The following is a 27,590-nucleotide window of genomic DNA, read 5'->3' on the forward strand; positions in this document are numbered from 1 at the left end:
TCCTGCAGTCTTTGTGTCCGGATCTAACTAAGCTCCTCACCTCCCCCTCCCCCACACCCTCTCTCACAACCCCTTCTCCCCTTGGAGCCTGAGAGCACCTGAACTCGGGGCTCTGCAACCCATTCCTTCTGTCTCCCTGGCAGGGGGACTTTGCCCAGCACCCAGCACATAGTTGGTTCTCAGTAAATATTCATGAAATATAACAAACGCAGATGTTTGCTCCAACTCTAAATCATGTTAGTGCCCTGAGATGGGCGCTGAAAATCATGTGGAACAAACGTCAGAGATACTGGATCATTAATAAAGACAGTGAATGAAAGGGACTGAATATTTCAGCCCTGTCTAACTCCAACTCCATGGCACAGCAGTGAATCCCAAGAAAAAAGCCGACAACTTCCTGGGTACTAACAATAGAATCTGGAGACCCAAAGTTCTTCCCCAAGCCCCCTCACCGCATCTCTACTCCCATATTCCCTCCTTCCACATCCCAAGCCTCTGTGGTTACTAGTTACAGACTGATGGGTCCTACTACTTGTATCATGTGACACTTCCGCTCAAAAGTCTTCAATGGCTCCCTATTTCCTCTGTATGAAATCTGCGCTGGACCTCCTCAGTCTGGCTCAGCCTTAACTCAATACCATAATTTACCATTGCTCTCTAGAACACTTTCTTCCCTTTTAGGTAGGTTGGCCCCCTCCCCCAGCCCAGAGAGTGTAGGACAGAGAGTGGGGTAAAGATGAAATTTGGGGCCAGAAGACCCAGGTATGAGTCCCAGATCCACCATTGGTACTCTCTGAGCCTAGTTTCCCACGGTTAAAACAGAGTTGATAATAATATGCAATCGTGGGCTTGGTGTGAAGATTAGGGGGTATAATGGATATTAAAATACTTTACAAACTGTAAAGGGCTAAAAGAATGACAATTGCTCATATCTACTTATGATTATTCCCACCTCCAACACTGCCTTTGATCTCATGATTCTTGGGCTCAGTCCCACCCAGCTCAGGCCCTGTCACCTGTAGAGAATTGTCCCGCTGACTTAAGTTCTTGCTGGAGTCCTAGCTCTTTAAGGCCTCACCCCCAAAGTGTCTTGATTTGTTCACTCTTTCTTGCACATGTTAGCCTTAGAACTCCACGCATTTGGTTATTTACTTATATGTAACATCATACAAAAATTTAGGTTGCTTACAATTAAAAAACAAATATGCTTATGATAGCAAAGCTCAAGAAACAAATGGAGGGAAAAATCCCAAACATCACGGGGAAAAGAAAGGGACAATTATGTTAGCCAGGTTAGCTGGCTACTGGAGTTAAGTACCCTTGGGAATAAACCTCATCTTCTCTTTTTCACCATTCTGTGGAAGAGGGACTTGTGCACAGCAGCCCACAAAAGGGGAGGGTTGGAGTGGAACTTTTCCTGCTAATGCGACTGGGAGCACACACTCACCAAGAGGTAGTCACTGAATCCAGGGGCACTGTGATGCAGTCCCTGCCTTTTGCACTCTGGTGTCGCGCCTGTTCTCTGCCCCATTCCAGACTTCTGTCCTTGGCCACCTGCACAGGGACTCACTCGCCCCTCTCTGCCCACCACCACCACCAAGTAGAATGGCCGCCATTCTCTGCTGCTGCCACTCTCTCGGCTTTCTAGAAGCTAGCTCACAATCTTTCCTTGCAGTAGCTTAAACACGTGGGCTCAGGGTCTGCTTGGCAGAATAGGCAGGTCCCACAGTCTAGCACAGGGAAGAAGCTGGAGGTCTCACCTCACTCCCTGATACAGGGGTTAGAGAGGACCTGCAGATTTGGAAGCTTACCTCCTCATCAATTACCCTGACACCTGATGTGCCTTTGGCTGGTGGTAGTTGAGCCTGTTCTCCATCTCCCTGAAAGAGGAGGAGAAGCAGTTTCAGAGACCTTTACTTCCCACAAGCATAAAGGTGAGCTCTGAGCTCTTGAGAGCCAAGGTATCATTATTTGATACACAAATGGAAAGAGAAAGAGTTAATATGTCTTGATACAAGGGACACTGAGTGGCCCAGTGGCTGGGGTTCTCAATGATGGTTTGCAGAAGATGCAAAAAGGAACTTTTATCTTTTGTAATGACACATAAGAAAAGCTAGGGTCATGTTTAATTTACAGTTCAACATAAAGGAGCTAAACTCATGTAATGCAAACCTATTTCTTTGTGTTGACTCTATCAGATACAAGGACAGGGTTAAATTCATTCTCATTCTCGATCATGTGTTCAGCAAGAGGCAAACAGCAGATAATTTAGAACTAAACTCATCTACTCCCATATACTGCAGAAATAAAAACTGGCATGACCCTTTGATAAAAAAAATGTGGCAAGCTGTTCTTAGGTGCTAAGTTGGAGAATGTCTGTTTTAGGATGTGTTAGGCCAGTACATAAAACAGCATGGTTCCCATGAGATCTGGAGCCAGTGCACAGACAAGCAAATATGGAAGTCTGACCTTGGGAGAGAGGCCCAGAGCTCCATGTAATTATAAATTCATTTATAACTGCAACCTAGAATTGACCAAAGGATAGCCTATGACATCTTTCTGTCAAATGCAAGGACTGGGTCTTATGTGTGCCATAACCAATTTTGTCTCAAAACATTTGGTAATCTAGGGCAGCTGGGTGGCTCAGTCAGTTAAGCATCTGCTCAGATCATGATCCCAGGATCCTGGGATGAGCCCCATATCAGCATCTTGCTCAACGGGCGCCTGCTTCTCCCGCAGCCCCTCCCCCCAGCTTGGGCAAGAATGCGCACACTCCCTTTCTCAAATAAATAAATAAAATCTTAAAAAAAAAAAAAAGTTTGGGAATCTGCTTTCTTTTGATGTTCCTCTCTGTCTTTTCTAAGGAAAACTTTCATATAAGGAAACTGGAATGAAAATTCCAAGGAGACTACTGGGGTGAACTCTTTCACTTGCCCTGCCACCTCCCTCTTGAGGAGGACTGACACCTCTTGGAGGTTCCTTTTGTGGAACACCTGCGATAGCTCTTGCTTAAATGTCCAGGTAATCCTCAACCCAGGAGAGCAGGCCCCGCTTCCCCAGGGACCACTGATCAGTTTCTTTGTCCCCAGAACTTTCTCAGCCCCCTGGACAGACTTCCCCTTAGGCACAAATCACACTAGCATCACTAACTGTGGCCATGTCTTTATTTCCCCAACACATCACACAGTGCACAGCCTGTAATGAACGAATTCAGAAAATGTCCATGTAATGAATGAATAAGAGAATGAATGAGCAAATCCATGAATTTGGTGTCACCACAGAATAATTATATAATTCAGTTTCCCCTAGTTCTTCCGAACCAAACTTGAGGAGACCACGACTTGCTGTTGGAGACCGTTCCCTGTCCTCCTGGTGTTTGTGGGAATCTGTCAGAGACACTGACTGGGAAGCCAGCAGTTCCACAGACACAACCTAAGGGAGGCCCCCAGTTATCCACTGAGACCTGGGGAAGATGGTTTTCCCCACCAAAGATTTGTGGATCGAAGATACCCACTATTATTGCTGCTGTGGTACCTACGCTGGAAAAATGGCACTGGAAACGTCTCTTTCCTGCAGCAAAGCCCTGGTCAGCCAGGTCAGATTTGGGGGAATGGTGGGGGTAGCTGGTGATGGTTTGGTCTTCTCCACACCTATGGAGGGGGCTAGAAATCCAGATTGGGAGATTAATGGTGGATTTTGAATTAAAATACAGTAAGGCCTTCATTCCTTTCAACTTCCATCTTCTGGAAAAGACCCCCTCCCACTCCTGCAAGACTGCTGTAAGCCTAGTCGGAACCAAAGCTACTGCCATTCACCTGAGCACAGCGAGAATCCTCAAGTTGGGTGTTTAGAACAGCACGATGCGGGCGGGGCTTGTTGGAAGGTGTCACTGACGGAAGCTGGAGCAAGCCCGAGCCAGAAGACCAGGTGGGGCTGTGAGGTCATCTGGCCCAACAGGTAGGCAACTTTGTTTTCTCAGCCCTGACATTCGATGCCCCGCCAGTTACTCAATAACCCGACATGAGGTGGGTCCCACGAATTCCTGAATCTCCTTGGCGATGGAGGAGGGAGGGCCGTGCTTTCTTGATCAAGAGCACCTGGGAGAAGCCAGAGCTGGTAACCTGCTCCCAGGAAGAGGGCCAGTAAAACAAAACTCAGGAAGCATATTCAGAAGCAAGGAGTACCACTTCTGCAGAGGTGTGAACAGTGATTCTGTGTCCCTGCTTTAACCCAGGCAAGCACGCCGAGCTCCTAGAGGGGAAAGTGAAACTCATCCCCAGGCCCCACTCGCATTCAAACTTTCAAGTCAAATGAGTAGCCGATTCTCAGCAAATTTGCCTCAAAAAAAGATGAGGACTAGGACGAGCTAGGACTGGAGTTTTTGGTTTGTTTGGGAGGGAAGTCACTTGCTTTTTGATTTGTCTATTTTACTTTCCAATAAATACACACATATGACCCAATATACAAAGATTTTAGAGCTTTAAATACATGAAGCATTTTGATGAGAGATTGTAATTAATGCTTCAAAACAGTAAATTCAAGCAAACATGTTCCTATGAACACTTCATAGAGGTTAAAGGAAAAAGAGGTTGTAGATTTTTCCTTTTAAGCATAACATTGGGGGTAGAGGGATATAGTCCTTCCTTAGAGCCGCCCTCACAAAGTACTACAGACTGAGTGGCTTAAGACAACAGAAATGTAGGGGCACCGGGGTGGCTCCATCAGTTAAGCGTCTGCCTTCAGCTCAGGTCATGATCCCAGAGTCCTGGGATCAAGTCCCGCAACAGGCTCCCTGCTCAGTGGGGAGCCTGCTTCTCCCTCTCCCTCAACTGCTGCTCCCCCTGCTTGTGTGCACTCTCTCTCTCTCCCTCTCTCTCTGATGAACAAATAAAATCTTTGGGGAAAAAAAAAAAGACAACAGAAATGTATTGCCTCACAGTTCTGGGAGCTGTAAGTCTGAGATCAAGGAGTCAGCAGAGCCCAGCTCCCTCTGAAATCTAGAGGGGAGAATCCTGGCCTGCCTCCCCTAGCTTTTGGCACCTGCTGGCGTTCCTCAGCACCGCTCGGCTTCTGGGTGCAACCCTCATCTCTGCCTGCATCGTCACATGACTGTCGTCCCCCTGTGTGCCTGTCTCCTTTTCTTCTTGGGAGGACACCAGTCCCCCTGGATTAAGGGCCCACCCTACTCTATCCATCATGACCTCATTTTAGCAAATTACATCTGCAAACCTCTCGCAACGCATATTTCAAAAAAAGGTCCCATTCTGAAGTACTAGGGGTTAGGACTTCGATATCTTTTTTAAGGGGACACAGGTGAACCCATACCATGGGATGACCTGCACCGGCCGTAACCAACCCAGCTCATAAAAGGAACACACAGAGCTCACAGCATTCACAAAGCTCCAGTCAGTCCCGGGAAGGCCCTTCGAGACGGGGACATCTGTGATTCCTCCCACAGAGGCGAACAAGCCATTCATTCACCAATCCTTTCGGCAAGTAGTTACTAAGCACCTACTCGATGTCCCACGTGGGCTGGCTGTGGGTGAGGGATGTGAGACGAGGTCCCAGTTATGGGGAGTAAGGCACAGTGGAGATCTGCAGTCTTTGGTTCCACTGGCAGGCTGGGGACAGTGTGAGCAGTGGAGGGGGGGTTGCCCTCTCCCAGGCAGCCTTTACAGCAAGCCCCACATGCTCCAAATCATCTGCGGACTTGGCTTTCGATGACCCTTTAGAAAGAGAAAAAGAGGGATCCAAGGGGTTAACGCAGAACGTGCTACAGAGCAGGGGAGACAAAGTCCAAAAGCCAGGGAGACATAAGGGAAGAATCATACGATTTTCTGCGTTGGAAAGGAATTCTGAGTCTTTAAGTTGGTGGTTTTCAAACTTAAACACAAAACCAGTGGAATACTTTCTTTGAACAAAATCATACGAGGACCATGGAATGTGTGAAGGGGCAAAAGCCAAACTGTTCTGGTAGAAGGATCTGAGGGCTTATAGGAGCCACTCATGCCCAGCATCACCTCCGCGTTCAGACCCTGCACTGCCTGGGGAGGAAACACCTCCCAAGGCATTGGGTGAAAACCAATGTTTAATGACTGCTGATGGGGAAACCAAGGCCCAGAGAAGGATGCGTGAACACCGCCCGCAGGGACACACACATGAGTCTATGGCACAGGCAGGACTAGAACCCGGATCCTTCTCTGACTTCCAGGACAAAGCCTTTTTGTACTGCCTCATGCCCTTAGCACAGATTAGACAAAAAGATGAAGTTTCACACTCTGGTCTCCCTTCTCATCCAGACAGACCCTCCTTTCCTGCAGCCTCCTCCTGGTCCCCACGATGCATATTTCCACAGGGCCATAATCAGCTCCAGCCCCTGCAGGCAGGAGAAGGGGCTCAGTCCCTCTCCGGGTCTCTTTCAGCCCAGTGATACTGCAGCTGCTATTTCTGTCGCCCTGACAAAGCCTTGCAAACTTCTTGGGACTTACTTCACTCCCCATACAGTCCTTCTCTCGCTGTGAGTAGGAGAAGAATCAAGGTTCACAAGACAAAAATGGGGAGAATTCCCTCACAAGTTGTCTCTGAACCCCACTTCTTCTGTTCCACATAACTGACAGAGACAGAGTGAGTTAGACAGCAGTAGAGACTTTCACAAGGAACTGGGACCACTTAGAAATCCATACCTGAAGAACAACACCGGATGCCCACGTTTCTTAGTACAACCAAGTCAATGCTAGGAGAACCTTCCAGCCAAGCAGGGTCTCCTCATGAGATGTCCTGTCCACATCCGAAGTCACCTTGGCCTCCATCCATCGAAGCGACTCTTTGAAGACTCACTGCCACCTTCAAGGAGGTTGCCTCCACAGTCGCCTTCCTGCCAGCCAGAGAAAGGCCAGTTGTCAAGAGAATTCTCCGAGGCAATGCCTCTAAGGAGAACTGAGTACTGATGAGCTTCGATGTATGAATTCAAGACCTCTAAGATCAAGTCTTACCTCTGCCACTTACTCCCAAGGGGACTTGGGACCGATTTCTTGATTACTTGTGAGGCTGTCTGACCTCTAGAAATTGGGGGTTTACACAACATTTATTCAACAAACCCTCACTGAGCACCTACTCTGTGCCAGGTGCAGTGTAGAGCTGTGGTAAATTTTGCCCCCGTCCCCTGCACAGGCTGTGGTGAGGAACAGACCAGCAGGAATGTGAACTCGGCTCATCAGTGGTGGTGTCACGTAAATGTTTCCACTTTAAGACTCCTACAGAATGGGGGGCGCCTGGGTGGGTGGCTCAGTGATTTAAAGCCTCTGCCTTGGCTCAGGTCATGATCCCAGGGTTCTGGAATTGAGCCCCACATCGGGCTCTCTGCTTAGTGGGGAGCCTGCTTCCTCCTCTCTCTCTGCCTGCCTTTCTGCCTACTTGCCATCTCTGTCAAATAAATAAATAAAATCTTAAAAAAAAAAAAAAAGACACCTACAGAGTGGGAGACATGTGTTTCTTTTCTTTTTCTTTTATTTTTTTTTTAAGATTTCATTTATTTGTCAGAGAGAGGGCACTAGCAGGGGGGGTGGCAGGCAGAGGGAGAAGCAGGCTCCCAGCTGAGCAAGGAGCCCGATGTGGGGCTTGATCCCAGGACCCTGGGATCATGACCAGAGCTGAAGGCAGATGCCTAACCAACTGAGCCATCCCAGCGTCCCAAGACATGTAGTTTTTTGGCATGTCCCTTACTCTGCCACACTTCATTCCCTCATTTTACATGATTGGAGCTTATGTTTTTCAAGATTTTTCCATCACACCAACTCATTTTGAAGGCTGAATTGGCACCCAAAAAACCACGATCCATGTAAAGCGGCATTCTTCAATTTCCCTTAAAGAAAAGTAAATGGCAGGGCACCTGGGTGGCTCAGTCAGTTAAACGTCTGCCTTTGATCTGTGGCCCTGGGATCCAGTCCCTTAGAATTAAGAGGACGAAGATTTTCCCAGAGTTTATTTTACCCAATAGCCTCCCAAATGATAAGCATCTTCTCTGATCCTCTCCTGACCGTGAATGACCCGAGGTTGTACCTTTCCTCTCTTCCAGTTCCTGCCAGGAGGACCCTTCGGGCCAGTGGATCTTGTGCATCTTCCAGCAGCCAGGGCCAACTCCAGTCTCCTGACATCTTCCTGTTGCACCAGTTACAGAAAAGGGAGTGGGCGATGCGGGTGTCCCCCGCCACCCTCATGCTAACAGCCGGGGCCAAGTGGAATATTTTCATTCAGCCTTTCTCCCCCTTCCTTTTTCCTTTTAATCTTCTTCTAGTGATAAAAGCTGAAGAAAATTGAAATTGGCAGCTCTGTGGTCTTCACTCAATGGGAAAAGTACTAGAGATCATGTGAAGCACACTTTTGAGAACTTAGAAAAAAATCTAATCTTGCCTCAATAAAAAATGACATCATGTCACTGTAAGCGGCAGGGGGGAAAGGCCTGAAGGTTGCTGGCAGTGTCCCAGCAGAGTTCAGGGGTTCTGTTGGCTGTGCTGAATTCCCACGGGAAAGGTGGCCAAGAGTGCTGCCTCTCAGGTGAACCTCTGAGGCACAGGAGGAGTGGGGAGGGATGAGAAAGCCCCCCGAAACCTCACTGTCATCGCTCACATTGCTGTGATCACAGTGCAGAGGCTGGCTTCCCCCGACACCCCCCACCTGCCTTTCTTCCCAATGTAGCTTTGCGGGAGAGAGGATCTCAATGACAGCAGACATCCCTGTGAGGGCACAGATCCAGAGCCACAGAGGGCAGTGCCAAATGCCCCAATTCCACTCTAGCATGGGGTTTTTGCAAACTTACCCTTAGGGGGCCTGAACCAAAGACGATAATAGAAATGGCAGGTTAGCTGACCCTGCCGCATGGAAGCCACCTTAGCCCGGGGAAGGACATTGCTGGGGGCTGGGTTCCATGGTGCCTCAGTTTGCCTTCAATTGGTCAGCACTTTCTATTACCAGCCATTGACTGTTCATTAGCCATCCCTGGATTGGCATATAGGGGGTAAGAGTGGCTGTCCTCAAGACAGGACTTGGGGGCTGGGGCCACAGACGGAAGGGTGACTTTTCAGGATCTACCCTTTTGTACTGCTTGAAATTTTTAAACATATGCATTTTTTAAAGTGAAATTGATCACCAGTTAAGAGAAATCCATTCATAGCAAATGAAACCTCAGTGACATCTACCTCTCCCAGCACCCCTCACCTGACTTCTCAAACTATTTTTTTTACAGCACCCCTCTAAGGGTATGGGGTAGCCCAATGAGAGCAAATCTGGAATTTCCATTTGACTTGAAGAGTTAGGCAGAGGGAGAGGCAGAAACGTAATTTTTATATTTAAGGAAATACGAACATACGTGGAGTATAAGGCAAAATGTACTTACGTGGTTAAGAAGAAACATAATCGTTTCATTCTGAACGTAGGCCATACACTGACAGACCAGCTAACAGGCCGCTGAGGCACCTGGGGCAGTCCTGGCATCTAAGGGGCCCTCACACTACGGGCACATTTGTGGTCTCTGTCTCCTGGGGCCGCACATGTGAAGTGGACCTGGTTAGTGTCCCCCACCGACAGGGAAGTGTTCAGAGAGTGGGGCTGGGGGCGGCAGAACTGAATCCTTAGAAGATGGGAAGGATCTTGAGAAGATGGCAGGTGATGGGTGGACCAGAACAGAAGCTTGGCCTCGGGGCAGAGCGAGGCGTGTGGTGCAGTACAGAGAGATAGAAGATGGACCTAGGTGACAGAAGGCTCCCAGGAGAAGCCACAGAGCCTGGACTCTTTCAGACATGTGCCTGAAGCCCCACTTCAATGCTGGGGAGGGAGGATATGCCCCCTGGGGGATCTGGAGGTAGCTCGAAGCTGCTGGACACAAGGAAGCCCCTTCCTGGCAGTGGTGGTTCTATCTTTAAAATATATCCACAGTACAACCACCTCCTGGATGAATGTGATGGTTTCTTCCCTGTGGGCTCCTTGCCTCCAGCTGTGTCCACCACAGGGCAGCCAAAGTGCTCTTTTAGGAACAGGTGTGACCCCTCTGTTCAAAACCTTGTCAAGGCTCTGGCTCCCTCAGAGCCACAGCCAGGCCATGAGGACCACCCCAAGCCCACCGCATCTGGTCTGCCACTCTCTGCTTCCTCCTCCCTCTCTCCCCTTTGCATTCTGCTCACTTTGTACAAGCCACACTTTCCTAGGGCCCATCACTAGGCATGGTCCTGCCTCAGGGCCTTTGCACTTGCTGTTTCTCCTCTTTAGACCCCATATTCACGTACTGGTTCCCTCCCCTGCTACAAGTCTTCCCTCAGAGGCCTTTCCTGACCATGTGATTTAAACCTGCTACTCCCAGCACTTCCCCCTCCTTCCCTTGACATCTATCTATAGTACTAATATACTACCTACCCCATTCCATTTATTTTGCTTGTCCATCTCTCCATCTAAAATGTAGGCTTCAGGGGCGCCTGGGTGGCTCAGTGGGTTAAGCCGCTGCCTTCAGCTCAGGTCATGATCTCAGGGTCCTGGGATCAAGTCCAGCATCGGGCTCTCTGCTCAGCAGGGAGCCTGCTTCCCTCTCTCTCTCTCTCTCTCTCTGCCTGCCTCTCTGTCTACTTGTGATCTCTCTCTGTCAAATAAACAAATAAAATCTTTAAAAATAAATAAATTAATTAAATGTAGGCTTCAAAAGAGTATGGATTCCTTATTTCTGCTTAATACCTGCAACATCATGTAATTCCTCCTTAAGGAGCATTCCAATGGATAAATGTAAAAAGAATGAGGGAGATCAAAAATCACTATTAGATTATGACAGCAGTAATTGCCACAGGCAAGATTCTTTGATGGATCCTAAATCTGGTGGGCAGAACGGTTAGCAGAAACAGCACATTTGCAGAAACCTTGAAGTATCACCCCCGCAAACATTCAGGGACTAGGAAGGGGGAAAGTGTAATGTTACAGTGGACACCCCTAGCAGAAACCGTCTTACCCTCATAATCATGCTTAACAGCAACAGGGAAATAAGACAGCATATGTCACCCCTTCCCTATTGCTCTGGGAAGGGCACACCACCTCTGCTATGTGTTCCCCAAAAGCACAGCTCCCTGACCTCATCATGTGAAAACAGCACACAGACCCCAGGAGGAGAGTCTATAAAAACAGCAGGTTGGTATTCCCAAAAGCATCATGAAAACAAGGATGGACTTCAGAACTGTCACAGAGAGAAGGAGACTGAGGTCACCAGACAACTCAAGGCACCTGGAATTCTGGATGGAGTCCCGGAAAAAAAACAAAAACAACAACAACTAGGCAAAAAATGATGAAATTGGAAGGAAGTCTGTCGTTTAGAGCACTGGACCAAGATTATTTGCTCAGTTCGATGACGCTGGGGAAGCTGGTGAAAGGGTATGAGAGCTCCCTTACTAGTTGCAACTTTTCTCTAAGTCTAAAATTATCTCAAAAAAAAAAAAAAAGTAAAGGGTCATTAGGGGCAAATGTAGCAATCTTTTTTTCACTCAACTCTAGGCTTCAGGGCAGAAAGAAGGGAAAATAAGTCAAGGACCTCTTATTGCAAGTGGAACTGTGGAAGAATTAGCTGTTTGGGTAACAAACCAGGTGTCATCGAGGGGCTCCTCCTTGGCCATCCTGGTCCAGTCTGTCACCGAGGCCTGTTGGGTCTCTCCATCTGTGGAATCCACCCTGTCAGGGAAATAGCTCCCCTAAAGAACCATCTAGAAACTTCCTTCTAAACAACTGACATGGAGGAACCAGACAGGTGGGAAGACAAGGGATGCGTGTGACCTGGAAAACAAGAGGAAAACTTGCCTCAATCCTATCAGCAAGTGAAAGGAAAAATCTTTAAAACTCAAATGCCTCATCTTGGTCATTTGATGTGGTCTTGATTCTGGGAGAGAAATCGGTGGGCCCCACACGGGGTATCAAAGACTGAGATCCCCTGTTATCTCCAGTTTCTGCTCAAAGAATTCAACATATTTGGGTTTTGTTTTTTTTTTTTTTTCAATCTCCCCCTTTCGTTTATTGTCTCAGGGTAAACACTTGTGATTCATAAATGCCTCAAGAGTGAATCAGTATTCTCCTGTTCAAACCAGCAGAGGCCACATCAAACAATAGCCCACAAGGTATTATTAATCATTAAATAGGCACATAGGAGAACACTCAGGCAAGGGACCCAGTTTTCTTTTCTTTCTTGTCTTTTTTAAGAAAATAACAAAGAGCAAACCTTGACTTTGACCTATTTGGTGGGGGAAAAGAGTGTTTTGGGTTTTTTTTTTTCTTTCTTTCCATAAAAGACTTAGTCAAATACAAGACTAAAAGGGCAAGTATTTCAGGTGGGGAAAACGCTCCTTCCTTTGGGGTCTTCCTTCTGCCATTAAACAAGGGCCTGGATTTCAAATTACAGCACTCGCTTTCTTATATTCCCATGCCCAGGAGAAACGGATATTGTCAGCCACAGTCGGGAGGTATGAGTGGCTGGTGGCATGGCTACCCCAGCCGGCAGTCTGGCGCAGACCAGAAGGTGGGGAGGCTCAAGGCACATCTGTTCTACGGAAGGGAGATCAAGACCCATCAAACATACTGTAAGCAACCATCCAACTATGACAGGGCCTTCTCTGACCCTCCCTTCTAGATATGCTAAACAAGGTTCTCTAGGCTCAACAACGAGGCTCCTCCCTTTACCGAAGGTAGATCAATGGCATCACCTTCCAGAGACATAGAAGTGCTAAGACATCAATGACCAAGAATGGTGTTCCTTCTTAGGAAGTATCTCTGATAAAAAGACATCTGACTAGCTGGAGGAACGACGTAGCCCATGTCACCACAGGCCACAGAACCAGGATGGCCACGAGTCCCAAATTAGGCCGGGTGTCCTGACATGATTGGGAACAACACTATCTTTTACTCTCAGAAGTGACCGAGTCGGGACCATAAGGTCATCGACAAGAACCTGCTCGGGCAGGAAAGGCCTCAGACGCTCATGTCTCCACCAATCGTACCTCACGTAATGGTGGCTGGATCTAGCGAGGGCCTGCCTGAGTGTGCTCCTGCACATTCAAGTGACCGTTGGCAGCTCTTCCCATACCTCCCTGAGGGGCCGGGCCATCCCACACACCTGTGTGCCAGGCCCACACTGATGCCCTTGCCTGCATCCAGAACTCTCCCTTCTGTGGGCCTGAGGCTCATCACAATTATTCGGAGCAGGGCTACTTGTGTGGAGGAGACCCTCTTCTCTGGAAAAGGAGAAGGAGCCAAATGTGTGTGTATGTGTGTGGTGTGTATGGGGGGGGGGTGTATTTTTTTTGAGAGAGAAAAAGCCACTGTGTGTGCATGCACGAGAGCCACGGTGTGGCCAGGGGAGGGAAAGAGGGAGAGGGGGAGAAAGAATCTTAAGCAGGCTCCATGCCCAGCATGGAGCCCAGCACCTCCCAGGATCCTGAGCTCATGACCTAAGCAGAAATCAAGAGTCAGACACTCAAACAACTCAGCCACCCAAGTGCCCCGGGAGACAGGTAATTTTTAGGTTTCTCCTGGTCCCCCCAGCCTATGACGTGCACATGAAAGATTGGCTGAAGCCTTGGCTTTGTCAAATAGTGGTGGACCAATTTACCACAGTGGCTGCCCATCCATTTCTTTGAAAATGTTAACTAACATCTTATGATTTCTTTTTCTGATAAATGAGGCTACCTACCTTACATACTGATACACAGGCAGCACTGAGAGAAGCGGCAGAAAACTTAACATTGTATTTGTGACATGCCAGGCCCGGTTCTAAGCACAATACATATTAGTCCTCATGGCAATCCTCTAAGCACTGGGACTATCTCCCCCATTAAACAGGGAAGGAAATTGAGGTAGAGAAGACTGAGGTCCCATAGCAAGAAAGCAAACAAGCTAGAACATGAACCGAGGCCATCTGACTCTGTCGTCCTTGCGTTCTAGCCCCACGGCCATCATTTTCCCTGAATGTATATAGAGATCTGTGTGAAACATTCCTAACAGAAATAATCACCAGGTCAGTCAATCACAGCTATAAAACACTTGAAGTGCCTATTTAAATACGAGGCCATTTCACCTCAACTTTAAGGGGTCCCTTTATCAATATCATCAGCATCGTAAAGCAACAGGTGTGTTGGGGTGTGCTATAAAAACTGGTGTTTTCTTGTGCTGTATTTACACTTATTTAAACCCAGCGTGTCTGCACACGATGACTCCGTCCTTCCTGGTTACACAGAATGTTCCGTGAGGGCCTGGCGTGAACAGAGCATGAGGGCCAGGGAGGAGGTCAGCGGGGCTCCTTCCTCTGACCGTTTGCAGGCTCCTGGTCCACCTGAGTGACTGCCCATCAGCTTTTCCTTTCCCAGGTTCTTTTACAGTTTTCCAGAAAGAACAGTGATCTCCCCGCCAGCCTTTCCCCCTCTTCCCATCTGCTGCCCAGCGGTGGAACCCGGCTACCTACACCTTACTGATTAACTGTACATCGATCTGGCAGACTGTGATTACAGTGGAATGGTTTGGGACCTCAGTATCTCACTTCTTCCCACGCACCTTACCCTGGGAATTGCTTTGTACTTTCATATTGCCATGTGGTGGTGTGCCTTTAATAACCATCAATAAAGATAGGCCTGGGAAAATACGGACAACCATGGACTCCTCCAAATTCACCTGAATGCAACAGAGTAGAGCTGTCTGTAGCGGACAGCCCGGCTGGCCAGAGGTGGCCACCAGGAGCAGTCAAAGGCAACCGACCTCTTAGATTCCACAACCAAGAAAAATTTGGAAAAAATACGTGGACCCTCTGAAGGTTTCACCCAATTGCCGATAAAACCTATTTCCTTAAGTCAAAGTTCATTCATGTATTTCTTCTCCAAAGATTTGGGGATGCCAGACACTATAAGGAATTTTGGAGCTTTTTTTTTTTTTTTTATCAGAGAAGCGATAGATATGAAAAAAGTGGAAGGCAAAGGGGAAATTTTTATACTGTAAGTCTCACCACTCTGCACAGATGACCAGCATTCACACAGCAGCGGGGATGGAAGTGATCTGCTGAAAGAGGCGTGTGGGTCTGCCTTACACACAGTAGGTCCTCAAGAATCGTCACGGAACTGAATGCAGTGAAATAGGCCACTGGAAATCCTTGGCTAAATTACCTCAGCGCCATTAACACAGGTCCACGTGGCTCAAAGAAAACAAGCTGGGACTCGATCCTTCTGTCCAGATAACAAGAAGTGCTAGACACCAAGTCTAGGTCTGTCCCAAGTGCCAGGTGAAGAGGGGGACTTGCCACCGAGGACAAGGAGATCAAATACTTGAATGTGAGTGCTGGCTCCGTCCATGGCCATGGAGGGCTAGAGAGAGAAAGGCCACAGTTGGAGATGTGCCGGATAGACCCACACACCTTGGCAACCTCCTCCAGGAGCCGGCAATGCTCCGGGACTTTACCAAGAGACTCCATCATTTAGGCAAGCAGCGCTACCCACCATCGTGTTGCAACAGAGCTTGCCCTCACTGGCTCCGGTCAGATTTCAGTCAAGTCTTCTCTGTGGACATCCCACCCCGCGAAAGGAGAGGGTCCTTTTCCCTGCCTCACAGAATGCCTCACACAGAGGAGGGCAGAGCATGCCCCGAATGTACCATATGTGGGCAGCTGCCCACAAGTGGTTAGGGAGCTAGGGTTGAGCACTCGGTCCTCAGTCCTTTCTTGGAATGGCGAGGATTTTATGCGCTTGCCTTCCCCTTCGTTCTGAGCCATGCAGCCACCTCGTCGCCGGGACCATGACCCTCAGACCAACCATGGCACAGGATGCAGGGTCCTCATAGCCCCCCTATTCCCTGCCATCACCCCAAACAATCCCACGACCTTTTCTAGTCTATGGCATTTTATGTTATGCCTACAGCAATACAAACTAGCACAGAACAAACTATCTAGTGGGGAAAGTGATGCAGGTGCCAGAGCTTTCTAAGGGCCCCCTCACTCAGAGCCCCTGCTTCCCTGTAGGTAGTACTGTCTGCTGAATGAAGCCTCAGCGCAGGGGAGACTATGGCCATTGCCTTTCCTGTATCCTTTCCAGAACCCGCTCAGTCGTCTTCTTGCTAAGTGGGATTCCTTCCCCTTTCTTCTCCCGCACTGGGCTTCCCATCACAAGAAAGGACACTTCCTCCTTGCTTCCCCCCAACACACACACTCCCAAAGATGTGTCCTCCAGATCACCACTATTCTATACCAAGCTGACAGACATCTCTCTTCTCCCTTCTGTTCCATTTTCCTGGAAACTCTATTTTTGCCCATGGCTGAGAAAGAAAAGTTAATTCTCCCCCTGGCTGCTAAGCTCCCTGCCCTGCCTTGTCTCTCTAGAGGTACTGTTTTCCAGAAAGCTTACCTGTCCTATATCCTGTGCTCCCTACTGCCCATAGCCTGACTAAATGCCTCCTGCACTGACCACTTGAATTTTCTCCCCCTCCCTGAGGCTCCCACCACAATCCTTCTAGATCATAAAACCATATATGAGGACAAAATGTTGTAATGGACTAGAAAGTGCCCTGTCCTCTACCAAGCAGGGCACAGTGACCACCAGCTCTGTGGATGAGGCCGGAAGGCCCGAGCCGTGCTGGAAACCACCAGAGTCTTAAGCCGTGGCCACAGCAGCTGCCTAAACTATCTTCTCTTGTTCCCTAAGCCTGATCTCTAAAAGGAAAAGTAGATATTTCACATGCGAATGCCATCCATCAACCACTTGGAAAATCCATTCTGTTTCTCACGTCTCCCTCTGCTATGTGTGACGTCAGCCAGCAGCTCAATGGCTTGGGGCTCCAACATTATCCCATCTTCTCTGGTCCCCATAAAAGCCTAGTATTGATAAAGCACAGATTCAGGGCCTGGACATATTCTCTCCCTGCCCCCCTTCCCATCTTCCTTTTAGAGCACAAATAAAGGAAACAGGTTGGCAATTGGAGGAAAGGAAGGATGGTGTGTGGCTTGGCTTGCTTTGGCTGACAGAGAGGCAGGCCGACTTATTCTGTGTGGCCCCTGTAAGTGGCTTCCCAGCTCCTGGAACTCAGAAATCAAGATCCTTTCTTTTCCAGAGGTTACAGAGTGATGGGCAAATCCCAAAGAAAATCCCAGTTCAGCAAGCCTGGAATTTACCCGTGCTCTGGGTGGGCATAGCCTGTCACACATCACGCATCAGCAGGTAGTTCAGGTTCCCGATTGGAAAATCCTTCCTTGATGGATTTTAGCCACTTGCTGTAAATTATATGTTAAGATGTTTTTAGAGAGATATGGTGAGGTGGGTTTCTGGACTGGTGGGTGGAAAATCTAAGCCTAATTCTGGCTTTGCTATTTCCTCTTGGAGAGGCTGCTGAACTTGGGGCAAGTCACTTCTCTTGGGCTCAGTTATACCCCCTCTCAGGTCCCCTCCCCATCCTCCCCTGACCCTTCTCCTGGAAGTAGAGAAATGACGTGAGGATAATAATGATGGAGATTTTAATTTAAAAATGTTGGAACATTCGCCTCATATCATTTTCAGGCTTTAAGTTTTATCCTAATCATTTTCTGGACTAACTCAGGGTTTTGGTGGGTTTTTTTATTGTTGTTTTGTTTTGTTTTGTTCTGTTTAAGCAATTTGATCTGATGTCACAACTGAAGCAGCCATCAAGAAGCCAAATATAAATGCATGTCCTGGGTTTAAAAGGGCTAGGCTTCACCCCACCTTCTTGAGCCTTCCAGAGACATCCCTCCCCCCCACCCACAGGCACTGGCCCCTGTGCGGTTCTGAACCTTTCACACACAGAGGTGCAGTTAGCAACCCTATGCTCCCCGGGGAATGCCCTTCTCATCCCTGGGCTTGCAGGTTTGCCTCACTGCAGTGCTGTTCAGAGGGTAAAGGTCAGCTAAAAGCAAGTTTAGAGCCTTCCCACTGCACTGCTGCTGCTGCCGGTGACTGGGTCAAATGTGGGAGGTAAGGCATTCCAGAGTGCCCTGCCCCACCCCCACCCCCCAACCCGGTTTGGAAAAGGCTTTCTTGGCAGCCATCCTTTTTCAGGGCCTATCAGAAAAGTGCACATTTCCCTGGTCTCACTGGCTTGGTCAAGTTTTGTAAGGCGGGGTGGGGAGTGGGGAGCAGAAAGCATTACAGGCTGCTATTAGCCAATGTTGAATTTTCTCCCTTCACCCCGTTTGCACCTCCAGGTCCCCGCTTGGCTAGAAACCAACCAGGCAGTTTTGTTGAGAAGTAGCAGCTTATTTTTATCAAAGATGGAATGCAGACTTGCAGTTGTTTCTAATGCCTGCCTCTTCATGGCCACCAGGACTCTTGTTCCAAGCATTCCTGAGTCCTCTTCTCTTGATGAACACTTGGCTTTCTTGCCTATCCTTTTCTCCATCCAAAAACTGGGTGCAGAGCGGCTCAAGTGCCTCAGAATTTGAAACAAAAAAAGTTCTGGAAATTCAAAGTCTTTTTGTTAATGTGTCTATTTTAAATCCAGGCTTTGGTGGTGAGTGCAACTCTAATAAAACCCCACCCTGAATTTCCCACGGACCACAGCACTGTGTGGGGTGGAAAGAGTTCCGAGCTGGAGGCCCTTAAGTCAGTCCCTTGCCCCTCTGGGGCTTAGCATACGCACTTGTAAATGGAGATTTTAAGTGGAGATTGCCTAGATCCATTTCCTCCACCTTCCTGGGTCCCAAGAAGCTTTGAAATTCTGCTGAAAGCTATGGACCCTTCTCTGGGGTGAGTGGGGGAATGATGCAGCCATTGATTTATTTATTCATTCAAAAAGTATATATTCAGCAACTGCCAAATATGCACGTAGACTTAACTTTGAATTCCATTTCAGGCTTCTTTTTTTTTTTTTCTTTTTTTTTTTTTTTTTTTTTTTGGTTCCTCGGAAGAGGGGGCAGGGCGGATATTCTTCCGTGAAACTTCCAGTGAGAAATCCTGGTTGTGAATTCTGCCATGATGAGCATCTCTGGGCTCTTATCTAGAAGGACTACAATCATGATTCCAGCAAAGGATCATAAAACTACCGGTCAGGCGGATGCCAGAAAACGTAGGCAGGGAGGCCTGTCTGTCATTCTGCAAGTGATCTCTGGCTTCCCAACCCTTCCCCCCACCCCCGCCAGGCTCGCGCGCCGGCAAACACGCGTGCACCGCCCCACCGTCGGCGGCAACGTGCTGTTTCTGGGCACTCAGACTGCGGGTTGCTGGCTGTGGCTCCGGGGAGACAACAAACATCTCTTCTATCCCCGGCTTTATTTTTCTCACGGTCTCTGAAAAGGCTGTGATCAGGTGATATGTGTGGGACTGCTCCCTGTACAGGTGCGCAGCAGGTACTGGGGGAGGAAAAATCCGCCCCGTGTGTACTTACTCAAGGCTCTTTCAATAGCTCTCCCAGGATAGCTCTTGGCCGGGTAGCTACCTCGGCTCTGGCAGGCTGCAGGGAATCCGAGTGTGAGAAAGTCAGTCAAGCGGAGGAAAACGGGGTGGGGGGGGGAGGGACTTCAAGTCCTCAGGCAAAATACCTTTTTTCTTCTCTCACTCTGTCTTTTCTGTAGCTTTAAGCCAAACCCACAAACCATTCTGATACCTAGGGACAAAGGGGAAGCTCACTAAAGGTGCAGTTATTTATTTTATGGTTTAAAGCAAACAGGTGATGTCAAAAGACAGAGAAAATCAGCCTTCATGGGCCAGAAAGCCAATTGGGGATAAAGGGAGCAGCCCCTGGTCCTATTTATTCGGGTTGATACAGTAGGAAAGATTCCTTGTGTTCTGCTGGTCTCACAGTGGGATCAAAGAAGTGACCTCTGTTGATGAACAGGGTGCAATTTTCCCTTTGCTTTGGGGGGTGGGAGGACTGAAAAATAAAGGCCGTCCTATCTAAGCGGGGTGGGGTTGGGGGGCTTCCAATCCCTAAAGTCTTTTCTTGAATGTAGGAGCTTAGGTCCGCACTTGAGAAGGGCTGGAAAGAGTGTCAGCTTGGTCCTATTTTCTTTGACCAGGATAAGTAAGGATACTGAAAAATAGTGTATAAGTACCTTCGCAAAGAAATTTTCTTCTTGAATGGTTAGGGAGGAGGGCCAGAGATTTTGCGGGTTTGGGTTTTTTGTTTGTTTGTCTGTTCAGCCCAGAGACAAATTCATGGCACATTTCTGGTTACTTGACTGACCCCTCTGTCTCTCCAGAAATGTGTGTGTGTGTGTGTGTGTGTGTGTGTGTGTGTGTGTGTGTGTGTGTGTGTGTGTTTAAGTTATTTGCTCATTCTACCAGTCTAAGCATTCCTAAAGTGGCAATAAAGAGTTGCTGATTAACTATTTGACCTATGAGAGCTGCCTCAGGTCCAGCAGTGAGACCCTAACCTGACTATAATCAGCATTCCCCATGCACCTTCAGGGTGCCAAATCCCGAGATGACAGAGGCAGAGACAAAAGAAGATTCAGGCTAGAAGGGACAAGGGGTGGCACACCCAGCTAGTTCATTAGGGCCAGACAGCAGACCACAATGTCATAGCAGAACTTACTGGAGGAAGTCACAGGCTCTCACAGGCTTGGGGGAGGGTACCTGGAAGGGTTAACATGCTTCCCTGGGAAGGGTTTAGTTCCTTGGAAGAATCTGGGTCAGAGTATTTATGCAGTTTTTTAAAAGTCAGATGCTGAGTAGAGCATTTTAAGAAGCTTGCAAAGTTTGCATGGCAAGAAAGGAGGGTGACTTGGGAGTCTCGTCACCTTTCACCAAGAGGATTTCAAATACACAGGAAGACTCCACTTTTTCCTCCCCTGCCCCGAAAGCAACAGACAATTTTCTGTCATCACCACCTTTCCATCTGTTTAAAGTAAGAAAGAAAAGTTCTGTGCCATTGGCCCAGGGTGCAGGTCAACAAAGGAGACATTGTTCATCATTTCTTCAGAACATGATAGGGCACAGCCCACTCGGCAGTGTGTTAAGAAAACACACCAAAATCCCAGAGAGTAGCCCGAGGGGCAAGAGTGAGTAAACCAAGCCTGCAATGAGGTAAAGGTTTGGCTGCAGACTTGAGGGCTGTCCTACAAGATGGAAATGATGCTTGGAAGGTACAGTCGGTCAGAGTCAAATGAGTCTTTAGTGAGACTCCACGTCGTGGGGAATGTGGCGTGAAAGGGTAGACAGGTTTCTGCTGAACTTGGGTCACTGGACAGTGCGCAGTCAATGCCCAGGTGAGCTGGTTCTAGGCAGGTGCTTCCCGGTGACAGTCTATACCTGGCACTTAGGAACCTCCTTCACTGCTTGAATCCTCCCAGCTGGGCTCTCTGCTTCTAAATTTTGCAATCCACTCTCCACACTTTTGCCAGAGCCATCCTTCTAAAGGAGAACCTTGCTGTCCCTGCTCTATTCAAGAGCATTTCACAGCTCTCCATTGTCTGAAGATAAGGCTAAAGTCCTTTAGCGAGAAGTTTAAGGGTCTTGTGATTTGGCTGCAAGCCTCCTCCTTCAGTTTCTTCTTACATTCCTGCCTGTCATCCACCCTGGACTCCAGACTATGCTCCCTGAACCAGGACCTCAAGATCCAGGCTGTAGGCCTTTAATGCTATGGGTACTCCCATTCCCCCCTGCCCCATGACTCCTATTTCCAGTACCCCAATCCTACCTATTTTTCAAGATACAAAGCACACACCATTTCCTCCCAGAAGTGTTCCAGGATACCCCCACTTCTTAGTAATTTAACTATCCTAAACCACCACAGCATTTTACTTCTATCTAGACACACAGATGTTTCTCTTGAACCGACCAGAGGAATACACTGGGAAACAGACGTCAGCTGCACTCCTGAGTCTAGTATCTGCTGTAGGCTTCCTGAGGGTAATAACCATTTCATTCATCCCTGCATTCCCCCCTCCCACCCCCGCATAGTCGGGCAAGAGTGTTGCCCATACAAGTGTGGTTTAGTGCTTCCTTTAGTTTTTCCTGATCGCTCACGCCATCATCTAAGCCCTAAGGGAGAGGAATAATGGAGGAATGCCCGGTCATCCATCAGAAAATCAGGGTCTGTCTGCCTCCAGTAGACTGTAAACTCCTTGCAGACTGCCACTGTATCTCTCATCTTGGTAATCCCAGGGTTTAACACAGTGTCTGGCACAGACCGTGCGGTACAGAATGAAAGAACTAGAGGGGCTTGCCCAAGGTCACCCCGAGTCAGGAACCGCTGAATCTCATCCGGACGAGATCTGGTGGAACCATTTACAACATTATCTCAGTGGGGAGCTCGGAGGAAGGAAGGAATGAAGTGTCTGAGAAATGTGTGCCAGGCCTCTGGCGGCCTCCAAGCCTGGAGAAGGGCTGGGAGGGCGGGGGGGAGCGGGACATCAAACAAGACGCTGGGCTCCCGGGCTGCCCCGAGCCTCCAGAGCAGCGCGCCGAGCTCCCGGGCGGCGGGAAGGGTGGAGGGGGTGGGGGCGCGGGGGCTGGCGACCCGCGCTGGCGGGCGGGAGGCGGCGGTGGCGGCCCGCCGGCCAGGGCAGTGCGCGTCGCCCGCCCCGCGCGGCAAATCCCCCAGAGAGGCCGCCGCCAGAGCCCTGGCGCTCCCGGCCCGGCGCCCGCCACGTGGCACCCGGCGGCGGCGGCGGCGGCTCCTCCCGGCGCGCGGCCCGGCCAGCCGGCAGCACGCAGCCGCCTGCGCCGCCCGCCTCCTCCCGGCCGCCCGCCGGCGGCCGCCCGGGCGCAGCGAGGGGGAGCTGCCTGGCCGCCCTGGACCCGGGGAAGGGGCGGGCGGCGCGAAGCCGCTTTAACCGCAGCCGCCGAGCGGAGGCAGGAGGCTGACCCGGCCGCTTCCTAAGTGCGGTCAGGCATCTCGTGACCGCGGCGGGCGCCGGGGGCCCCGCGGGAGGAGGGAGGGAGGGCCGGGGCAAGGAGCAAACAAGAATGCCCCCACCCCTCCCCCGGGGCTGTTGCTAGTGAGGCTTTCGGCAGAGTTAAAACCCCAAGCCCGAAATCAGGGGTGGAGTGGGGGGTTGGAATAATTCCCTACTATCCACCCCAGGGCGTGCGCTCCCCGCCCGGAAGGGCTGACCTTGGCCGGGGAAAGGCGGGGGGCGGTGGTAAGCTCCGGGGCTCGGCTCCCAGCCCGCCGCCCCCTCGGATTCCTGGCCCGGCGGGGGCCGGAGGAGGGGGCCCCGGACACACACACACACACCCCACACGCAGCGCGCGCCAATGAGCCCAGGCCAGGCGCAGGGGGCGGGGTTTTCCCAGGCTCGAGCACAGCAGCTGCTATTTACCTTCTTGGCTTCTCCCGGGGACCAAGAACCAGCCCCCGCGCTCCGCCGCCCGCCGCCACCCCCCGCCTCCCTGCCCCCGGGGCGCGCGCACACACACTCACACACGCACGCACACACACATCCTCCCCGCCCGGCCGCAGCCGCGGCGGCAATAAAACATCCTGGCACGTGCTCCGGCTCCAGGCGCGCCCTCGCCGGCCGGCTGATGTCAAACTGCAGCTCGGCTGGTGTAGCTCTTAAAGGGCCCGCGCGCGCCGGGTGCAGAGGCGGCCCCAGCCGCCCGCGGGGCGAGAAGGAGCGGAGAGGTTGCCGCCCGGCCCACCACCTCAATGGGCCGCAGAACCCAGAGTCTGTGGGTGGAAAGGAAAAGGATGGCGAGGGCGCGCGCGCGTCCCTGAGGCTTTGCCATCAAAGCCCCTCTTGTTCATCTTTCATTTGAAATTCCATTTCCTTTCTGCCCAGTTGGAAATTATTCTGATTGTTTCCTGGGGAAGCGCAGGATCCAAGGCCCCAACTCCAGAAGAGGAATGAGGGACGGGCGGGGGGGGGGCGGATTTTAAAACAAAACAAAACAACAAAAAAACCCTTGCTCTGAAAATTCGTAAATGTAAGGTGGGAGGCATTTTTTTTCCTTTTTCTGCATGTAAATATATATATGTAAAAAAAAATATATATATTTTTGGCGTCCTTTTTCTGCATGATCGCTTTCCATTATCCTCCTTCCCCCAGTGTATAGTGTCTGAGCGGGAAATCACTTAGATGTTTCGCTAATTCACACCCTTGCACACGTTCTCCTCTTTTATCCCTGTCCTTCTAAGTCTTTTTTTTTTTAATATATTTCAAATGAATTTCTTATTAGTGTCAAAGCAGCTCTATTACACATGTGAAAGGAAATAAAGAGCAAAGACCCTGGCCCCAAAAGAAATAAACTAGACTGGGACAAAACCTGCGGAAAAATCCTCTCTAAAGCAAAGCCCAGCAGGAAGAATAGCAAAGGGTTAAAATCCTTTTGATTGACGTTGTAGCCTCCGGTGCCCCGGGCTCAGGCGCGCGCCATTGGCCGCCAGGCCTTGTGCCTGGCGGCCAATGGGGGGGCGCGGTCCACGAGCTGTGCCGCGTGTCTCCTCCTCCCATTGGCTGAAAGTTACTGTGGGAAAGAAAGTTTGGGAAGTTTCACACGAGCCGTTCGCGTGCAGTCCCAGATATATATAGAGGCCGCCAGGGCCTGGGGATCACACAGGATCCGGAGCTGGTGCAGATAACAGTGGAATCCCCCGTCTACCTCTCTCCTTGGTCCTGGAATAGCGCTACCGGTCACCAAGTAGCCATAAGATATTATAATAAACCCTCAGCACTTGCTCAGTAGTTTTGTGAGAGTCTCAAGTGAAAGGGACATAAACAAAACAATTTTTTGTGTGAAGGACTCCAAAAATAAAATTCTCTAGGGATTAAAAAAAAAAAAAAAGCAACAGAAAATGCCAGCTGATATAATGGAGAAAAATTCCTCGTCCCCGGTGGCTGCTACCCCAGCCAGTGTCAACACGACACCGGATAAACCAAAGACAGCATCTGAGCACAGAAAGGTAAGGGCAGTACCACTCTCTCTCTGCAGCCCTAAGAAATTAAGTCGGGGTTGGGGGGCTCCCTTCTCCCTTGAAACCCCGGGGTGAAATGGCATATCCCATGGGAACTCAGGGCTCTTTTTTTTTTTTTTTTCCCCTTACAGTCCTCAAAGCCTATCATGGAGAAAAGACGAAGAGCAAGAATAAATGAAAGTCTGAGCCAGCTGAAAACACTGATTTTGGATGCTCTTAAGAAAGATGTAAGTGGGTAATGCTGCCTTTTTTTTTTTTTAATTAAAAATGAAATACCATTTCTCATGTACAAAACGTGACCCACCCCCACCCCCAATTGGCGGGATGGTCCCCGCCTGCACTGCGTTCTCTGAGGCCAGAGGGCCGAGCCCCCTCCAGGGTCTGAGGATGTCGGCGCCGCGGCCGGGAAGTGAAGGGGAGGGACCCCAGACTCCGAGGCCGCTGGCGGGGCTCTCACTTTAGTGCCTTGCCTCTTCTGTGCAGAGCTCGCGGCATTCCAAGCTGGAGAAGGCGGACATTCTGGAAATGACAGTGAAGCACCTCCGGAACCTGCAGCGGGCGCAGATGACGGGTGAGGGCGGCTCGCCGCGTCCCTCTCTGCGGGCGTCCCCTTCGCCCCGCGGTGATTTCTTCCAGACTTCCGCCCGTGGTTGTGAGAGGCATTCAGCTACATTTTACTGCCTTGGCTCATTCTTGCGTTCCCACGGTCTGGGGCTTATTTATAGCCACAACTCCAAGTTGTTACTGTTCCGGAAAGGGAGGGAGAGGTTGTAGCGGCGAGGGTGGCGGGCGGCTTGGCAGTGGGGGGAAGCGGGTGGGGACGAAAAGACTCAGAACCGAGGCGGTTTTGAGCTGCGTGGAACCTAGGGGTCACCTGGTTTAGCACTCCCCGCTTCCCCCATTAGAGTAGGGGAAATGAGGTCCGGGTGGCGGGGAACGGGGGGAAGGGCATTGCCCAAGGTCACTACGCGCGCGCGGACCGTGGGGGCAGATGTGAGGCTGAATGGGTTAAAATAGAGCTGCGGGGAATGGAGAGGAACCGTCTCGACTCCCGCTGCCAAGCTAGTGTTGAGAGGTGGAAGGTTTTTCTAAACCACCACCCTACCCCCAACTCCAGCCGGGGGCTGTTCCGCGGGCAGGTGGTCAGGAAGGAGCGCCGCGGGGACCTCCCAGGGCGGAGGCGGTGGCCTCGGGGCCAGGGCCACTGGGTGACCCGTTTGTCTGCTTCTGGCCCGCAGCCGCGCTTAGCACAGACCCGAGCGTACTGGGGAAGTACCGCGCCGGCTTCAGCGAGTGCATGAACGAGGTGACCCGCTTCCTGTCCACGTGCGAGGGCGTTAACACTGAGGTGCGCACCCGGCTGCTCGGCCACCTGGCCAACTGCATGACCCAGATCAACGCCATGACCTACCCAGGGCAGCCGCACCCCGCCTTGCAGGCGCCGCCGCCGCCGCCCCCGCCGGGATCCGGCGGGCCGCAGCACGCGCCGTTCGCGCCGCCACCGCCGCTCGTGCCCATCCCCGGGGGCGCGGCGCCCCCTCCCGGCGGCGCGCCCTGCAAGCTGGGCAGCCCCGCTGGAGAGGCTGCTAAGGTGTTCGGCGGTTTCCAGGTGGTCCCGGCTCCGGACGGCCAATTTGCCTTCCTCATCCCCAACGGGGCCTTCGCTCACAGTGGCCCCGTCATCCCAGTCTACACCAGCAACAGCGGGACCTCCGTGGGCCCGAACGCAGTGTCGCCTTCCAGCGGCCCCTCGCTCACGGCGGACTCCATGTGGAGGCCGTGGCGGAACTGAGGGGCTCAGGTCACCCCTCCCCCTAAACTCCCAACCCACCTCTCTTCCTTTGGGACACTCAACAGGAACTTGGACACTGGGAGAAAAGAGGACTTTTGTGATTAAGTGGTTATTTTGGTTTTTTTAATTTCTAAAAAGTTACTTTTTTGTAGAGAGCTGTATTAAGTGACTGACCATGCACTATATTTGTATATATTTTATATGTTCATATTGGATTGCGCCTTTGTATTATAAAAGTTCAGATGACATTTCGTTTTTTACACGAGATTTCTTTTTTATGTGATGCCAAAGATGTTTGAAAATGCTCTTAAAATATCTTCCTTTTGGGAAGTTTATTTGAGAAAATATAATAAAAGAAAAAAGAATGAAAGCTCCTATGTCTTAGAGCTGATTATTTCAGAATATGTTTAAAAAAAAAAAAAAAAAGAGGAGGCTCTTGGCAGAATGTGGATTACAGGTAATTTTGAAAATTCAGTCACTGGCTCCTTTGTTATTAAAAGAACATTTTTAAAAATCCATCAAAACTTTTACCAACGCTCCGTGAACTAAATTACACTTAATTTGCAGGAACCCATCTAATATGGCTACTCTGATCAATTTGTGGTCTATCTCTTAAAGGACTTCAAAAAATTTTTTGTTGCAGTTGGGTAAATCATTCAGTCCTGGTTCTCCCACTAGCTCCTTCTGAGGAAGGTTTAACCCGGCTGAAGTTATGAAGTTAATAGAGTAATACGTGCTCACCTCCCATTAAGGAAGACCCTTGTTGGCACTGCGTCTGTCCCAAGTAAATGGATTCAGGCAGCCTCTAGCCTTCCAGTGTTAGAGCCTGTTTAATTAGTGAATACTAAGGTGCAGCTAGGCATTCCCTTGTACCAGCATCCAAAAGTTTGAAAATGCCTCTCTGCACCCTCTTCAAGCAAGCTGAGAAGGTCAACAGATTCCTTCT

At 50.1% G+C, this 27,590-nt stretch overlaps 1 protein-coding gene and 1 long non-coding RNA gene across 4 annotated transcripts; one reads left to right on the forward strand and one right to left on the reverse strand.

Moving 5' to 3' along the window:
- Positions 1 to 4,871: 4,871 nt before the first annotated feature.
- Positions 4,872 to 23,587, reverse strand: LOC125102265 (uncharacterized). Of its 3 annotated transcripts, XR_007128091.1 has the most exons (4): positions 23,258 to 23,587; positions 19,532 to 19,596; positions 19,378 to 19,443; positions 18,192 to 18,449 (listed from the first exon to the last, which is right to left on the reverse strand). It is a non-coding gene; the product is annotated as an uncharacterized LOC125102265 (long non-coding RNA). The 3 variants fall into 3 exon arrangements; XR_007128088.1 differs by lacking the exons at positions 18,192 to 18,449; positions 19,378 to 19,443; positions 19,532 to 19,596 and adding exons at positions 4,872 to 5,726; positions 6,684 to 6,874; XR_007128089.1 differs by lacking the exon at positions 18,192 to 18,449 and having other exon boundaries at positions 18,891 to 19,443.
- Positions 23,588 to 24,478: 891 nt separating this feature from the next.
- On the forward strand, positions 24,479 to 27,021 carry HES1 (hes family bHLH transcription factor 1). The gene is made up of 4 exons (XM_047733294.1): positions 24,479 to 24,840; positions 24,984 to 25,079; positions 25,336 to 25,423; positions 26,091 to 27,021. The coding sequence occupies exons 1-4, from the start codon at positions 24,733 to 24,735 to the stop codon at positions 26,642 to 26,644; spliced, it is 846 nt and encodes a 281-aa protein (XP_047589250.1). The 5' UTR covers positions 24,479 to 24,732; the 3' UTR covers positions 26,645 to 27,021.
- The last annotated feature ends 569 nt before the right edge of the window (positions 27,022 to 27,590 follow it).

The sequence above is a fragment of the Lutra lutra genome, chromosome 1, assembly GCF_902655055.1.
Source record: "Lutra lutra chromosome 1, mLutLut1.2, whole genome shotgun sequence".
In the NCBI taxonomy this organism is placed as follows: Eukaryota; Metazoa; Chordata; class Mammalia; order Carnivora; family Mustelidae; genus Lutra; species Lutra lutra.

What these genes read in the sequence shown, in the direction of transcription:
- HES1 (XM_047733294.1), top strand. Translation starts at nt 24,733, where the DNA reads ATGCCAGCTGATATAATGGAGAAAAATTCCTCGTCCCCGGTGGCTGCT. An exon ending in CAGCATCTGAGCACAGAAAG is followed by an intron (nt 24,841 to 24,983) that starts GTAAGGGCAGTA and finishes TTCCCCTTACAG; the next exon opens with TCCTCAAAGCCTATCATGGA. An exon ending in TGGATGCTCTTAAGAAAGAT is followed by an intron (nt 25,080 to 25,335) that starts GTAAGTGGGTAA and finishes TCTTCTGTGCAG; the next exon opens with AGCTCGCGGCATTCCAAGCT.